This window comes from Centroberyx affinis, unplaced genomic scaffold (genome assembly GCF_046629955.1).
Source record: "Centroberyx affinis isolate AG114_WGS23_722 - 3 ecotype Tasmania unplaced genomic scaffold, CSIRO-AGI_Caff_v1 ptg006246l_1, whole genome shotgun sequence".
NCBI lineage: Eukaryota > Metazoa > Chordata > Actinopteri > Beryciformes > Berycidae > Centroberyx > Centroberyx affinis.
In genome coordinates, this window is record NW_027283178.1 from 1 (window position 1) to 17,415 (window position 17,415).

Sequence of the window (17,415 nt, forward strand, 5' to 3'; positions counted from 1 at the left end):
CTGATCACCAATTATATGATGATCCCTATTTGGATATTTAGAAAGTTTTCACGCCAGAGTTTTTGTGAAATTGACACAAGCCCCCTGCTAGGATTTGTTAGCAATCCTAGTTTAAGTCAAAAAGATATACTACGGACCCATTATTCTCAAAATCGGATAGGATAGGCTTCTAAAGATCCTGAACCTTCCCCCGTTTTGTGCATACCAAATTCAATTTGTTGCCAGACCTGAATGCAGAGCTGCAAGTGGCTTTCAAAAAAGGAAGATGGAAGCCTAACCTTTTCAGGTCCCATTTGTTCCAGATATTCCCTGGGGCCACATTCAGCAGTGAAAAGGTGTGAAATATAGAGAAATGTGTCTTATGAAGCCTTATATATCTGTCTGGTCCAACACCATGTAGAGTTGCAGACTGTGTGAGTATAGAAACATACAAAACACATATGTACACACTTCCCTATCAGCATGGATTTGTTTTGAAGTTATGAAGGCAAGAATTGTTTTTAGGTCCTTGCTGTATGGCACTGAGTCAAAATGACCCATGTTACTGTAACATTTCATGATGTGTTTGACCCTTTCCCAACACTGCTGAACATGCCCCCACCTCTATGTGTGTGTATGTGTGTGTACGTGTGTGTGTGTGTGTGCGTGTGCTTGCATGTATGTTACTCTAATGAACCAGATAAACCAGAGTGTCCCCTATATCCACAGTGAGGCCATTGTCGGCCAGGGTGACCCTCTTCTCCTCCAGATGAATGTTGAACACAGACTTGTTGGAGATGGGCAGTTTGTCCTGCTCCTCGCGTCCCAGGACGGGCACCCGGCGAGGCCCCAGCACAGGGTCCTCATACCGCATCAACTTCACTCTGGACAGGTCTGGGAGGAACAAGGGAGGGAGGGAGGGAGAGAGAGAGAGGAGTTGGAGGTGGAAGAGAAAAGGTAAGAAGAGGGAAGAAGGAATGGTGGGAGGGAAAAAAGAGACAGAGGGAGGGGAGAGGAGGGTGGCAATGGAGATGATGAGTGTAAAGAGGGAGAGAGAGTGACAAAAGGAAGTAGGGAGGGGGGCAGGAGGGGCAGGAAGGTGGGAGAGAATCAGGGATGGAGGGAGAGAGTGAAGAGGAGGGCAGGCTGGTGAGCAAATTGGTTCACATGCTGTACTTTTTGCAAATTGCCAGCGCCTTTCTGAGGCGGCTGCAAAGCAACCACTCTGGAGAGGCGCTGCACCTGGCGTCTTTTTAGGCAGAGCACAACGCTTTCTCAAGTTGAGAACACTTCAACTTTTTAGAGGAGCGCTTATGATGGCGATCACAGTGAAGAAGAGGCTGTGTGTGTGGGGCCCGTACCATTTGGCTCAGGCCTTCCCATAGCGACCCGGGTTCGAATCCGACCCGTGGTCCTTTGCTGCATGTCCTCCCCTCGCTCTCCCTCCCATACCTTCCTGTCTCTCTCTCACTATATCTCTCAAATAAAGCATAAAATGCCAAAAATAAAATCTTTAAAAAAAAGAAGAGGCTGTGTTTCACGGTACGCAGGCAGCTGACAGTTTACAACAACAACAACCAGAATGAAAGTAGTAGCGATAAAAAAAGACTTTGTAATCATTGTTACTCTGGTCATAAAGAGTCAAAAAAGAGCTGCTTTTTTCCCCCCAGTGCTTTTACCTTTTTTTCTAATATTATTTTCATGGCATTTCTGCTTTACTGGACAATTTACAGTTAAGACGGACAGGAAAGATGGGAGAGAGATGGGAGGGGTGACATGTGATAAAGGTCCCAGGCCGGATTCGACCACAGGACATCACAATTACATGATATGTGTTTTAGCCAAATGATCTGCCTGAGGTAGCTCTTTTTCTACAAAAAAGCAGAATAATGTGAGCATACCCATACTGTATATACTTTGAGCCAACAGTTCTTAAAAGTTTCACCCCCAGTTGAGCAAATTTTTCCCCCTCATTGGAACACATCACTCTTGGTATATGGAGAGTGGGGATCTACCAGAAACAGGCCCATTTTATGTTCAACCTATAGTTTATGAATGTATGTTGCCTACTGACCTTTGATGAGTCTGTTGACCTTGGCCAGCCTGCGGACGATGGCGTCTCTGCTGTCCCCCTGTCGGATGTCAATCTTTGTGGAAAACAGACCGTTGGACGGCTGGGGGTTGACAAAGGACACACACACACCAGGCTGGGGAGAGAGAGGCACAGCACACACACACACACACACACACGATAAAAATGACAATTTCGGTGGATAATAGCCCATTTGGTTAATCAGGGACACACACAGCTGCAGAGAGAGCACACACTCAAACACCCACAGAGACACAAGCATGCATGCACATACCGCAATTACACAAAGAGCTTACAAATTTAACTCTTGAAAACTGATAACTGGGTGGCAGACAAAGTAGCTATTAAAAAACGGCAGGAGCTTACACCTGTCCGCCCACACATGCATGCGCACACAGACAGACACACATACACACACACACACACGTATAGCCTCCTTTGTGAACAAGCAACAGCTGATAGAACAGCATCTACCTCTGATCTGAAAACGCTGAAAGGTTTCCCTGGGCAACAGTCCTCCTTCACTTTGTCATCCGCCTCAGACGCAAACAAGATGTCTATCTGGTCCAGCTGTGGAGGGGGATACGAGAGAGACAGGGAGCAAGCCGTTCAGTCCTGTCCAACAGGGAGCGTGTATACAGGTGTGTTTGGTATTCACACTGGCAAACGGTGATGGCGTTTACTAGACACCTGGAGCGATCAGAGACCTGACAGCTGGCTTTACGCTAATCTATCCCACATCCCCAACCTGGGATGTCATTTAAGTGTGAGAGGGAATAGAGTGGCAGGATTTCAGTCTAGTCAAAATATGGTTTACTTTTATTCAAGGAGTGGCACACCATACTGCAAAAGAGAGGGAATAGGAGATTTTTACATTGGTTTAGTTTTGTTCATGGTTTGCAAACTACATCACCCATTTTTAGTCTGCTAGTGTTTCTGTGTGTCATTCTGTATTTTGTGCCGCTGCCATCTTAAATTTACTGGCCCATGAACTATGATCTATACTATAGAGGAAATGTGGGAATTGGATTCAGAAAACTGTACTGCTGTGCACTGAGGTTTGTACACACAACTAGTATTAAAGGCTTCACTGACTGACAACTGAGTTCAGGGTTGAGCCAACTGACAATCAAATATCTCGTTCTGATTTTTACAGAAGGCAGTGGAAACCAGACGGCTTTAAAACCCAAGGAGACCTTTGGAGTAAACCGACAAACTCTAGTATGCCACAGCTTGACTTTTATGCAAAAAAATAAATGGAACCCAATTAGGTGAACTTGTCACTTAACTGCTCAGATTTGAGTGGAGCTTGGGTTATAAAATACTGCTAGAGGTGAGTTTTTCCTAAGCTCCTTGGGGTTGAACAAATTGGTAAATTTTACTCTTCCATCTATTTTTTTTTTATTGTTGATCATTGTATTTTATCACTGTTTTTAAATCACTTTGCTTCTGTGTTTTATCACTGTGCAAATACACAAAGCTAAACATGGTAGAAAATACTGTTGTTAGGAATCTATTATTATTATTATTATTATTATTATTATTATTATAAATTTTGGCCTTTTGTCAGGTCGGGCTTACAAAAATGTAGACTCCTCAGGCTTGGTTTGGGTTGGGACAGACACTTTTTGGCTCAGAGTGCAGTGGGATCATATAACGTAACATACCTCCAGAGAGTTGGTGAGGTAGACCAGGTTCTCCATCAGAACCGTCCGCTCGTCAAACTCCAGCTCCAGATCCAAAACCCTGGGCCCGTTCTTCTCCAGGCTCTCCTGTGGAACGCAGAGCAGTAAGCATGAGTGAGTGAAAAAGAGTGAATGAGTGAGAGAGTGAATGAAAAAATAACCTAATCTTTCCTGAAGAACACAAAACAGGAACCAAGTTGAGATCATCAATATTTATGGTTTCATTTTACACAAAGCCTGCAGTTAGAAGAACAGAAAGAATGAGAATACTTCAACCACCCACAGAGGGAATCTGTTTTTTAGTTTATGGGCCAACGGCAACTGCAAATTCAATGTTACACTGTTATGCTTTAATCAGGAGAGACTCAACAATTATTAAAAAAATAAAATAAAAGAAATAATAACTAAAAACTAGTTTTGTGAACACAAGATGCCACGGTCCATGCCAAAGCAAACCTTCAAACAAGAAGAGCTGGGAGGGAAAACAAAACTTGAAAGCTGAAAGACCAGCTTGAGAGACAAACCATGGGCTAACACACAGCTCATCATTATTCATGACTATTTATTAGTTTCATTCTGTTTGATCATTGCAGTGAAACAACAACACCTGAACAAGGCCCTGAGGTACTGGGAGATAGAGTGACTCAAATTTTAAGTGTTGTACTTCCGATTATTTATTAGCAACTGGACCATAACTGTGTAACCTACTGGGGTAAAAGACACAATGACTATGGTGACACTTTTGTTTCAATGTCATATTTATCATCCCATCACACCAGAACAAATTCAGTGACAGGCTTGGACTAGGGCTGGGCGATAATATTATCAGAATCATATCGTCATGATATGGTGATTTTGGGATATCATGATACACACAATTCTGCTGCCTAAATTGATGACTACAAGCAATTTTTAGTTAAAAACTCCTGAAGGTATGTGAGGAATTTTATTGGAAAATTTCAGTTTTGTTTGACATTACACCTTACATTACCATACGGTTCAATGGGATGAACATTAATTTGATTATTTAACGTGCATAATGTGATCCATATCATGATATATATCTATATCAGAAAAAAAATCAGAAAAAAACAGGCCTAGTCTGAACACACAAAAACTTGATATTGCTCATGCTCCTATTGGATCGAGAAAACTAGATTTGGAAGTGATTGGGCTCGCAATGTGATGATGACTCTACACAGTCTGGATGCAAACCAGCCAAAATGTGCATATGAACAATTTGAAGAGTGGGAATAAGTAAAGCGGGCACAGATTTATTGAAATACAGCCAGCTGGGGAGGGGGGAGGTGCATAGTAGGCACTTTCAGGCCAAAATGTGTGTACATTGCCATCATAAAATGTGTCATAAAATCCAATCTTTATAATCAAATCTCAAACATTTCACTGAAATGAGGAACATAAATGGAGCCATTGTCCACAGAAGTTGTAATGAGCAACCATGTGTTGAGAAGGGAGGATAGGCTCTGTCCATATTATGCTTTCACACAGATAGACAGACAGACAGACACAACAACTACACAGTCACCCCTGCCTCCTCCAGCCTTACCTTGATCATGGCTACAAAGGGCATGACTCTCTTCATGTATTTCTTCAGCTCAGGCAGGGCTCCCAGCTCGCTCGCTATCATCTTGTTGTCAGGAAGAACCCCGTTGTTGCTCTGGACAGACACAACGAAAACAGATGAGGACTGGCAGACATGGAGCAAGACAGGAACAGAGAGACATGCACATATTGGAAAACCATGGGATTTGAAATAAAACTCCTGTATAGGGACGGGACAATATGCTAATCTCACGATATGATTCCACACACAATATGGGGTTTGTGATTCGATACAACCACGATACGATGTAATAATGACAACAAAGTCAGACATGTTGAGCCACAAATGTTTCTAGCAATGGCATTGACTTGCTAGAACGTAAACAATTAAAAAATGTCACTATAAAGTGCAAATAATATCATTTTGATGGAGAGCTCTCTTTTGTGACGATATACTGAATTTCGTCCCATCCCTACTGCTGTAAACAAATATTCCTGATCATTTCAGATACAAGCTGAATGGATGGACAGAAATTAGTAATTATTTCAGTACACCATTATGCTATATAATGGATCCCCATTATGTATGTGTGTGTGTACTTGCACTGTTGGTGTTTCCTCTGTGTTCTACTACAGCAGTGGTGCACCACTGCTAGAGAAAATGTGAATTTGAAATGCATTCTATCATCTGAAACTAAAATAAGTGTAAGCAACTATTTTATTATGATTAAACAACATTTTTAGCACTACAACCTCAATTTGGAACTTTACCTTAGACCCAAACAGCGACAGATATGGAGCAAAGCTATGAATGAATTATCCCGCCAACCAAGCACCACAGCTGCATAAAATTACAGAGGAAACACTGAGTGTGCATGTTTCTCACCTTGTAGTGCTTGCCGAGCAGGGACAAGGCGCTGTGCTGCCATGGAGGGTAGCTCTTGGCTACGTAGACGGTACAGTGGGAGGGCTTCGCCAGGGGCTTGGAGTCGCCTTTCTGTTGGAGGGAGAAAGCATAGAGACACAGAGAGAAAGAGGCGGAGGTGTACTTCAGATTAGCCTTCTTAATCAGTGCATTTAGGCACAAAAGAGTATTGCTGTCGGTGAAAAACTCTTCAGGGACTCAGAAAAACAGCCTTGCTTTTACCTCGATGACAATGCATTGTTGACATTATCCAATGGGGTTTTGAAAGGGTTTCATAAACCCAAGAGGTGGGAGAATTTTCTCAACCCATAGAGGATAGATGTAATCCTTCAATTGAAGTGAAAACTCACCAGAATCGGAGCTACAAGGTTTTACAAGTATTTGTACTTGGAGGCACTTGGATAAAAGCAGTGCATACATTTCTAGTATGGGGGGCCCCAGTGGGAAACCCATAGCACTGGCAGTGTTGGGGCCATGCTCTACCCATTGACCAAAACAGCATCCTTACACCTTTACCTTATTTTACCTAAGATACATGGCTGAATTGTGTTCACGGCCTTTGTGAATACAGCACTACTGTAGTATTCAACTTAGACCATCAATGTGCTCGCCAGCAAGGCACTTCACCTCCAAAGTGTTCCCCTGAATGTGCTCAGCAGCCTGTTTTCGAAAACTGTGATTGTACTGGACAGCTCCCGGGTATGAATGTATGTAAATATATGAATGGGAAGCAGGGAGCTGTTGAAAAAGCATGCATGCTCAGCAAAACCGGTCCCTAGATAAAAAAAAAATATATGGAAAGCATATAAAATAATTCATTATCAAACATTATGGTGTGGTCTTTGACTTGACTGACTTCATTTCCAAGTGAAATGCCTTTTGAATTGACACCTAGCTACAGTCTAGACAATCCCTTTATACTTTTAAAAACCCAACAAGGCGACTCTGGGGAAGCAATTTTTCTCATATCAAAGCTGCGAGTGCCGATTCATTTGGACTTCCATCATCACACTGCTTAAGAAAAGTCCCTCAGCCCCGCTATTACATGAAAGTAGCCCTCTGAATAAAGAAACAGCCAGAGAACTGGGGCTGTGTGGGGGAAAAACAAGCTGGTAGGGTATTTTCTTTTGTTTGTAGAGGACATAAACCGGAGCAAGGAGCATTACTTTCAGGACTTTTGTCATAATTTATCATTATTATAGCAATAAAGGACTACGTTTGAGACTGACATGCCAGAGAGACCTTTTCCTAAAGATAGACCAGGCTGTCATCCCAACTTGTTCACATAAGACGGAGCTCTAAAGTATGTTTGGATTATTCAAGATGCCTGTGTGTGTGTGTATATATATGTATATGTGTGTGTGTGTGTGTGTGTGTGTGTGTGTGTGTGTGTGTGTCACCCTTTACTATGAAGCTGGGCATCCATGAACTCATTTTACATGACAGCTGTCAAGTCTACTCCAGTCACGTACTGTGTGCATGCCTCTGTGTGTGTGTGTGTGTGTGTGTGTGTGTGTGTGTGTGTGTGTGTGTGTGTGTGTGTGTGTGTGTGTGTGTGTGTGTGTGTGTGTGTGTGCATTTCCACAAATGAGTGGTGATGTGACAACAGAATACCACCATAAATTAAAGATCTCCTCTCTCCTACTGTGTGTGTGTGTGTGTGTGTGTGTGTGTGTGTGTGTACACAAATGTGACAGCAAGCTGCAGCTATTTTATGAACATAAAAGATGAAGCTGCCAAATAGGCACATTCTGTAAAAACAAAACCATTTTGCCTTCACAGTAGCTTAACAGACCCATGATGTATATGTATCTACACCCTATCAATGCTGTTGCAGAAAAACCTCTAATTTTGGTGATATATTGATATTGTTGAACTGGAGGTTTACATTGTCTTTTTTCAGTAGAGCAAGTTTCAAGACCAAAGGGTGCATGAAAACCACTGAAAAGCCTTGACACTAGGGACGGGACGATATATCGAAATTCAATATATCGCAGTACAAAAATGTGACAATGCTTATTGTGGTGCAGAAAAATTAATCATGATATTGGCTCCATTTTATTCTGCTGTAGTAATCACAAATTAGATGGCTTGCCCATCACAATTTCTCAAGTTCCCAATTCCATCACTAGAAAGATTTGTGGCTCAGAAATAAATAATAATTCTGCAGACTTTGTTATTATTGAACTTGTATTTTTTACCTTGTATTATGGTTGTATTGAATCGTGAACCCCCATATCGCGTATCGGACCGTATCGCGAGACAAGCATATCGTCCCATCCCTACTTGAAACTATTTCCACAATAAATAATCAATCTGATTTTTTTTTTTTTTGTAGAAATTTCTGAAAAGTTGACTTTTTGTGGATGGATGGTTTGTGCTCATTCATAAAATCTTTTGGTGGATACTGCAAAATTATGCTTACACCTCCCCTCCCCCTTTCTGTGCCCATGTCTGTCAATCTTATGGTCATGCCACCTATACTGAAAAATGTATGGAATGCTATTTCATTTAACCTTTTTTAAACTAGGCAGTGTGATTAATAACACATTCTTTATATTATTACATACAGTACCATATTTATTATTAACATATTAAAACCTTGTTGATTCTTATAATAAGATGTCTCGACACATCACTTACAAATATAGCTCTTTCTCCCCGACTACCCCCGCTCCTGTTTCTCCTCTTCCCTGTCCTCTTCTCCCCCATCATCACTCCAGCTTTACCTCCATGGCAGCAAAACATCTGCAGCGGATCGATAACAGCAGTCTGGAGACCTGAGATATCTGCCGCCTCAAATCTTGTCAATACTTGTTTTACTTTTCTCCCCGTCTGCCTGTAGCCACTTATTGAAGTGCCGAACTGTTAATGAACAATAACCCTAACTTTCCCGCTGTGAACACAACACCGCCCGAAAGTCTTCAAGTGTATCCAAGAGGATCCAGAAGGCCTTGGGGTCGACGGAGGGAGGGAACATTGATAACTTCAACAACTGCTAGACGATTTCTGCTTGTTTTGTGTGTCTGCTTGATTCACGTTAAAGAGTGTGTGTCCTCAGAAAAGCCTTTCTCTGGAAAAACAGACCATAAAAAATGCTGAGGGCCGGACTCCAAGGTAGACTTCTCTTTCTTTTTTTATTATTATTTTTTATGTGCAGTGGTCTTCCAAGAGGCAAATTCATGTCAGTCAGTGAGCGTGAGACACTTTACTCCACTATAGCTACTCGCTTCACCACGGTTAACAAAATCATTTTCTACATCTTTTCATCCTCTCTGTTCTTTATTGAGGAGTATCTACTTAATAACAGAAAATAAAATTTGTGTTATTGTGAAAATTTAACTAACTATGACTGCAGCTATCAATCTTCAGTTTGGTTATTTATGAGTTGAGTTTTCACACAACTGGCACAATCATCTTCTCATATGTAAATGAAATCACACAACACCTAGAATTTGCTGATTAGTTTGCATGGACTGCTGTGATACAGTGATGTATGGCCATGAATGGAGCTAAGTCTTTCTATGGTTGTAAGACAGTACATATTCTGGCATTTCACAGCAGTGCATGTACTTTATATTATATAGTGTATGTATGGAATATGCTATAAGCTAGATTTGCTCTCGGTTCAGTTGCTAATGTTAACTAGCAAGCCGAGTAGCCTAAAGTATATTCACCACAGAGGAAATGGAGGCAGCTGATCAACTACAGAGCCAGAGAGCCGACATCATATTCAAACAAACTGCTGATTAATTGGGTCTGTATTGCGCTGTGGGACGGTGCAGAAACTCAAGCTGTTATTTCTGCTTTATTAGACAGCACACTGCGGCATGTGACAGAAAAGACAGAAGATGAGAGAGCGAGTGTTCTCCGTCTTTTCTGATCCCACTTCCTCACTATCATCCTCTCTAATAGGGAAGAAAAGATACCAATCATGCGTCACTATTGCTCGGTGAACGAGGCTGTAGCAACCCCAACTGTCCAGAGGTGAAAATTATGCGTAGATCAGCATGTGTAAGTAGGTCAATGAAAGGGATTAATCTCTGCTACTGGAACTGTTTTCAAAGATGAGGTTAAAAAAATATGACTCTTCATTGCACAGCCCTTCCCCCCCAGCACACACAGATTTAACTCCACTCGTTAATCTGTTAATCTAATAATTCATCCCGCTGCAGCATGTGACCAGATCCTAAATGTCACTGCTGCATATCAGCATAAGGACCCCAGTGGGTGTAGCTGAAAGCACTGATATGTTTCTTTGAGACCGATACCAATATTTTTCCACCCATATCGGCCAGTACTGATACACATTTTTGTAAGAATTTTAGTACAAATGCAGGTGCAAAATAGGTTAGCTAAGCTTTTCAGACATGCCTATCTTAAGATAATTAATAGTTTAAATAAAAGACCATGTTAGTTTTATTATGTTGCTAATTTAACAGTTATATTAGTGACACACTCCAAGAAAAAAAAGGTCACAAAAATGGCAATTACACAATCAGCAAAATATCGGCACTAAAACTAATATCTGACTCATACAGATGGCTTTTTAAAGCCGATATTGGCCAATACTGATATTCTGCTGATTTTATTACCTTTATTTATGTAGAAAAAGTTGCCTAAGCACACTCGCCCTTTTCCATCAATGCCCCGCTTCACATTCCTACCACTCCACACATTCAGAACTGTGATCTGCCCAGTACAACCAGTCTTCTACTGTTGACCAACTGAACAGCTTTCTGGAGCAGATGGGGGTTAAATGCCTTGCTCAAGGGCACTTAAACAGCAGTTGTTGAGGGAGGAGAGAGCGTTACTCATTCACTTTCCCCACCCACAACTTCCCAGCTGGTCCAGGGATTCAAACCGGAGACATTTTAGGCTAGACTAAAATGTCTCCGAGCTACTGCTGCCTGATATTTTCAGGCTTCCTAATGCATCAACTTTTATTATTTTCTGCCTCACTGTGTTTCCCCATCAAACAGCCATGAAACTGATACACAACACCTGAGGGAGAAAACACTCTGACACGACGCTGGCTCCGATTTAATAACTACACTTCATCAACGTTTCTAGGACAAGCGTTGCATTTCAAAAAACGATTTAAAAAAAAAAAAAAATCAATTCAGAACTCAATATTCATTTTTGCAATTACTTAAAAAAAACATTCCAACGAGGTGAAGTTGCAGTGACACATAGTGAAACAACATACACACACACATCTTACCTTGCTCTTGGGGGGCTGCATGTAGGCCTTGAGTCGTAGTCGGAGGTCGTGTGCGGTCTCCATCAGGTACTGAGAGGAACGGATCAGAACCTCGTCAACTGGACCCGCCACGGGCCAAGACGCCTTCATCAGAGAACTGGCCTATCAGGGAGGGAGGGAGGGAGGGATGGAGGGATGAAAGAATGGGAAAGTTGACAGTTGTTAATGAATTTTCCAGGAGAACTACGAAAGTTTGCACTGGTGTTAAGAACAAGAGCGCATTAGAATCTTATTCTAATGTGGATTCTAAACTGGACAGGTACAGGTCACACCACCTTCATAACAAAACTAGGTAGTAGTACACACACACACACACACACACACACACACACACACACCCACACACACCTCTCTTATCAACAGGGTATATATTTGTGTAGGAATCTCACATTGATGTATACGCCCCTGTGTCCACTCTTAGCTCTTTAGCCAGCAGTGCTAAGCAAATGATTGGCGAAAACATTGGCTGTGGCTTTTGTTGTTGCTAAGCGACGATTGAAAACCCATTTGAAGCACAGCACTCCTCTGGATTTTATAAATTCTAGTGTTAAAAACACGCTCTGTGCTCTCGGTGCTGTTGGGAGCGTGCAACGTCGCATCCTTTCCTTTCATGATAATGAGAAAAAGAAGGCAGCGCTGTGAAGACAGGCTCCTGGTGGGCTTGTAAACCAAGGCTTGCACAACAGAGGGAACAGAAGTGTTGGTAGGCATTTCACACAGGTTTAACAGCATTGAACCACAGCTCCTGTGGGCTTACATGAACGCTATATGTTTCTCACCTTGCCAAGCACAACCCAGGTGTATTCACAAATGTAAATAGTAGCACAGGCAGCCTAAATGTTTCTTTTTTTTTTTATTGTATTCCTGTTTTATTTGATTGTATAGAGTCAAGATAATCAGGAAAGATGGCTGGATGATATATCGTATAAAATCAATATTGTGATATGAGACTAGATGATGCCTGGGATTTTGGTTATCATAATATAACCCTGTGAAATAACTTAAATTCTACTTCTTCCTGGTCTTAAATGCTGTGTTACAGTAAAGTGATACAATTTTCTGAACTTATTAGCCTGTGAGAACAAATGAACAATGATTGCCTTTACCGACTCATCATGTCCACATTACTTATTACTGATTAGAGATTACTGATTACTAATTTTCTTGTGTGTAAATATCTTACAAAAGCACAAACACTCATCCCCAAAATGTCATCACATTATTGATATCGAGGTATTCCGTCTAAAATATTGTGATATTTGATTTTGTCAATATTGCCCGGCCTTACATGCAACGCGAGTCAGATATTGAATTTGAACCCACAGTCAGTACCCAGCAGCACCTGAGGTCACTGGACCCCCGGGACGAGCCCAAGCCCGTATGTTTCTTACCTTGCCCAGCAGACCCCAGGTGTATTCACAGAGGTGTGGGCAGATGGGGGCCAGCAGCAGAGTCTGTCTCTCGATGAACTGGAAAACCAGGTCTCTGTGCATGCCCTCGATGGCCAGCTCCCGGTACTTGTCTTTGGCTGTCTGCACACACACACACACACACACCAGTGAGGAGGTTGGAATAAAGAGCAGAGTCTGTAGAAGGAATAAACTGTACTCACCCTTGCTTTGTTTGGTGCACAAAAACCAGTAGAATATCTTCAGTAGATAAAAGATGGTTCACACTCAAAATGAAGTAGGTTTTCCAAACCTTTTATGTTGTCATTATGTCATTATGCACATTTTTTTTTTTTTAGTAAATGCAGAAATGTTCCAGCACTAGCTGAAAGGTTTGTGCATGATGTTTCTTCTTTTTGAGTGTAAGCCATCTTTTCTCTATTGAATAAAGAGCTGAACAGGCTTTGGGAAGTCATATTGATTGCTTATTACCTGACTCCTTAACTATCTTCTGAACAATCTAAATCCTTGTCATCTGTTTTGCCTGTCTTCTTGACAATATGTTATACTATAGAAAATACGGAGCAAGATTTCATTAAACCCAAGAAACAGTCAGTTTACACCAATGAAAATAGCACATAACTCAGGATTTGACTCTTGAGTCATGTTATGCTCTCTCTACCACTTTATTATCCGTCTTCGCAGTATCCTATAATATCATCTAATAAAATGCTTGAGGAGGATTGATTGCCCTCTCACCTATAAAATAAAAACACCATAAAGAGCCATCACTATAAAGGACATGTTGTTTACCTGGAACTCGAAGAAGCCGCTCTTCAGAGCCTCCTTGTACATCATCCTGTCATAGTGCTGCTCTGTCTTCAGGATGCCTGCATTTATCTCACTGGACAGGACACACAACCCATTCAAGTCAGTCAGTACAGTTTCATTTGGCATAGGCAAAAAGGTCATGATTCTCAGAGGGAAGTCATCCAAACTCTAAAGGACTGGCCCACTTAAAGTTACCTGGTCTCATCTCATGGCTTTGAGTTCCAACTAGTCTGGCCGATGAGTATTGATCACAGAATTGATATCTTATTTTGAAATTCAAAAATTAATTTGCATTCATAAGCTCATGAGCTCAAAGGATGCCATGCAAAGCGGAACAGACTGGCCCACTCTAATAAATTTACCCAGTCCCATTTCATGACCTGGTGTGTAAACTAATATGTCAGATTTTTTTTTTCTACCCAGTAAAGACATATTCCATCAAATATAAATATCTGTTTATCCATGAATCTATCTAACCACCGCTCCATTCTCCTCTCACTCATCCATGCATCGATGTACGTGGCAAAGACCTTGCTGTTGAGAATGAAATATAACCCTGCATACTAAATTTGCCTGAAGGTGGTCCCAGGACCGAAGTGTCGCAATAAAGTGTTATGCAAGTGTAGACAGCGTGTGGGATTATTTTTCTTTCTCAGTGTCTAGCTTTTTGGTTTTTGTCCTACGCACCTGTCACTCAAAGACTTTTAGGTATGTAAAAATGATTTTCCTTTAAAGACCTTGTAGTTTCAAGTCACAGAAGGTTCTGTCATCAGATTGTTCTAGCTGAGAGGCACTTTGTGTTGCTTATGGGGTGAGGTTAGGGTGAGGTTGGGGTGGGCGTAGGGGGGGTGGGGGGGGTCTGGTGCTGGGGTGCTGGAGGTGCTCGGTAGCTGAATCATCTCAGGTTAACTGGGTGGGTGATGTCTTTCAAGATGGAGTTCAGTTCTGTATCCCCTACCTTGATGATCTTAAAATCTATGTTTATAGACTTGCTTTTTATGTGATGCCTTTACCCTTTTTACCCCTTAATATTTTGTTTAGGCATCCATCTATCCATACATACCACCCCCTCAATGAACCCCTCTGTCTACCTGGCAAAGACCCTGTCGTTGAAGGTGTCAGCTGGTCCCGTCCTCAGGTTGTTCTGGTTGGCGATCATCTCCTTCACCCACTCCACCCAGGTGTAGAGGCGCAGGATGCCGGCGTCCGCCATGGTCTCCACAAAGTTGGCGTCCTCGACCGTGTCGCCTGCATCAGCCAGAGCCAGACGCATGCCTGGGAGAGGGCAGGGAGAGGGCAGGGAGAGAGAGCAGCGGGCGCATTGAGACGGTGGGATATGCTGTATGGCAGTGGTCACACTGACAAACACAAACAGATGAACTAGCTTACATGTCCTATGGTTTCAGACTTTACCCGGCGTTTCTCACAAGCAAGAGTATTGCGGTGGATAACATGTGTTGGACATGAACTTCCATCTTTGGTACACAAAACTTTGACTGGGTTCTCCATGGTAATTTAGCAACAACTGCTAGATTGTTGCAGAGAACTGCTTAGTCTGCATTTCAGAACAAGACACCTTGCATTTCCAACGCCTCAATTCTCATCATGGCTTCATGTGGAAATGACCAACTGTAAGAATCCCTTTAACTGTATAAAACACATGCACACAACATTTCTCTCCCCTTCACTTTTCCTTCTTTTCCAACAACAACCAGGTGGAGTGAGTGTGCTTTGTGGCAATTTCCACAATCCCAGAAAACTTCAAGTACCCAGAACATCAACGTCACTCCAAGCTGTTAGACAGGAAGTCAACCTAGAATGACTCATCTATCTGCTGTCGGATCATGAAATCATTTACTCTCTCACACAGTAGGACAGCTACTGGAGACACAACAGACATGTCTATTTATCTATTATTCAAGTTCAAGTTCATTTATTTATATAGTGTTTCATCAGCAGCAGGTCTCAAAGGACTTTACAGAGCATGGGACAACCTAGACCTATCTAATCAGCAATCAGTCATAGAAAGAAGGATGCAACACAAATAGAAGCAACAGTCACCGTAACAGTCATAGTCATAGTAACACAATAGAGATTTTTAGCAAGATATAGCAAGCCTACCTATCCTACATAGCCTCTAGTCTACCCGGCAACATTAACCTTAGACCCTCTGTGCATGCGAGGAAAACTCCCAAGAAAACCTTATTGGGAAAAAATGGAAGAAACCTTGGCCGCTTACTCAGAGGATTAAAATAGAGAAGGGAGAAATAAAAACACAACACAAAGAAATCCCACTGAGGAGGTGACATGAGTGAATTAATCCTGAACTGAATAGATGGTAAGCAGGTTAATCTGCTTCCCCACCTGGCCTAGATATGGGAAACCAAATAAACATATGGAGAAAAAATAAATAAAACATATCCAGAATGACTAATCATTACTAATTATGCCAAACAGGGAAGCCCAATGACAAGGTCTTCATTTTAAATCCCCCTGTCAGATTTCAGCATTGCGTTAATGTAGGGCCTGATGGAATATTTTGCGTTAAATTCTGCCACTGTGCTTACATCAGGCCTCATTTGTACACAATTGCCACTTTGTCTAACAACTTCTCTGGGGGGGAAAAATCTTGTCTTCCTCTAATGTTGCTATAAATATTTCTGCCATTTATCCTTTTCTTCTTTTCTCCGTCTCTCGTTCTCCTGTGGAGTGACCAACAGGAGGTGCAGCCTTTCCAGAACGGCAGAGAGACTCACCAATTATTCAAATGCACGGTGATAAATGACTAATCTGAGCGTTTCTTTCGTTATTGTATCCTAATGCTGTTGTGCATTAATTACTTGCTTTCGGTGGACAAATCACGTTGGAATACCCACTGCTGTTTCGCTAACACTTTCATTAAAGCACACATTATTAGTTATTACATGGACATTCTTAACTTACAATGCAGCATGAGGGGTCTGACATAACAACAACACCCTATATCCACACCTTGGTCAATTTATTATTATTATTAGAAATTATTTTAATTATCTTCATTGGGAGACATAAGATGTCATAAACATTTTACAGTATAATCGAGCATAATGGCCCATGCACTATGAGAACAGATTGTTATCTGTGCTGAATGTATTAATAGTATTCCCATTATGTCACATGCATTTCCTACCAATATGGTGCTTTACATTATACACAGCTCATTGGCTGTGGCTGTCATTTGATTATAATCAGCTGTTAATTTATTGCAATCACCTGTTATTTTCCTACCAAGATGGCCGTGTGGTGATGTAACAAAATACTGTTAACACTTCAAGTGTTGCATTGTTTTTCAATCAATTTCAATGGAATATGGGAGAGAGGGTTAGAGAGAAAATCTTGGGAGGGAGGGAGAGGAAAAAGAGAAGGGTAGAAGTGGATGAGAGGAAGAACAATGGAAGGAGATAGATCAAGGAGAAAAAGGAGTGTACCATCTGCTGAGAACTTGTCAATGGCTTGGCTGAGAGTGAGGAAGTTTCCGGTTGATTTGGACATCTGGTGAATAGAAAAACAGATGTTAGCGGGATCTCTCTTGCACACACACACACACACACACAACCCCCCCCACACACACACACACACAAGTTCATTATAAAGTATTGTGGCAAAAAAATATCAATTCAAAGACAGTCTGAGATCCACTGTGTTTAAAA

At 41.6% G+C, this 17,415-nt stretch overlaps 1 protein-coding gene across 1 annotated transcript in view; it reads right to left on the bottom strand.

Annotated features, from left to right (window-relative positions):
- Positions 1 to 6: 6 nt before the first annotated feature.
- The window catches only part of LOC139638270 (leucine--tRNA ligase, cytoplasmic), a 31,235-nt gene continuing 13,826 nt past the window's right edge, over positions 7 to 17,415 (bottom strand). Inside the window, exons 22-32 of the mRNA XM_071512343.1 lie at positions 17,194 to 17,257; positions 14,818 to 15,001; positions 13,709 to 13,799; positions 12,899 to 13,039; positions 11,469 to 11,609; positions 6,206 to 6,316; positions 5,324 to 5,434; positions 3,739 to 3,843; positions 2,546 to 2,641; positions 2,054 to 2,186; positions 7 to 873 (exon numbers count right to left, since the gene is read on the bottom strand). Of these exons, the coding sequence (XP_071368444.1) occupies positions 668 to 873; positions 2,054 to 2,186; positions 2,546 to 2,641; positions 3,739 to 3,843; positions 5,324 to 5,434; positions 6,206 to 6,316; positions 11,469 to 11,609; positions 12,899 to 13,039; positions 13,709 to 13,799; positions 14,818 to 15,001; positions 17,194 to 17,257 (1,383 nt within the window). The 3' untranslated portion in view covers positions 7 to 667. The remainder of the gene's footprint in view (positions 874 to 2,053; positions 2,187 to 2,545; positions 2,642 to 3,738; positions 3,844 to 5,323; positions 5,435 to 6,205; positions 6,317 to 11,468; positions 11,610 to 12,898; positions 13,040 to 13,708; positions 13,800 to 14,817; positions 15,002 to 17,193; positions 17,258 to 17,415) is intronic.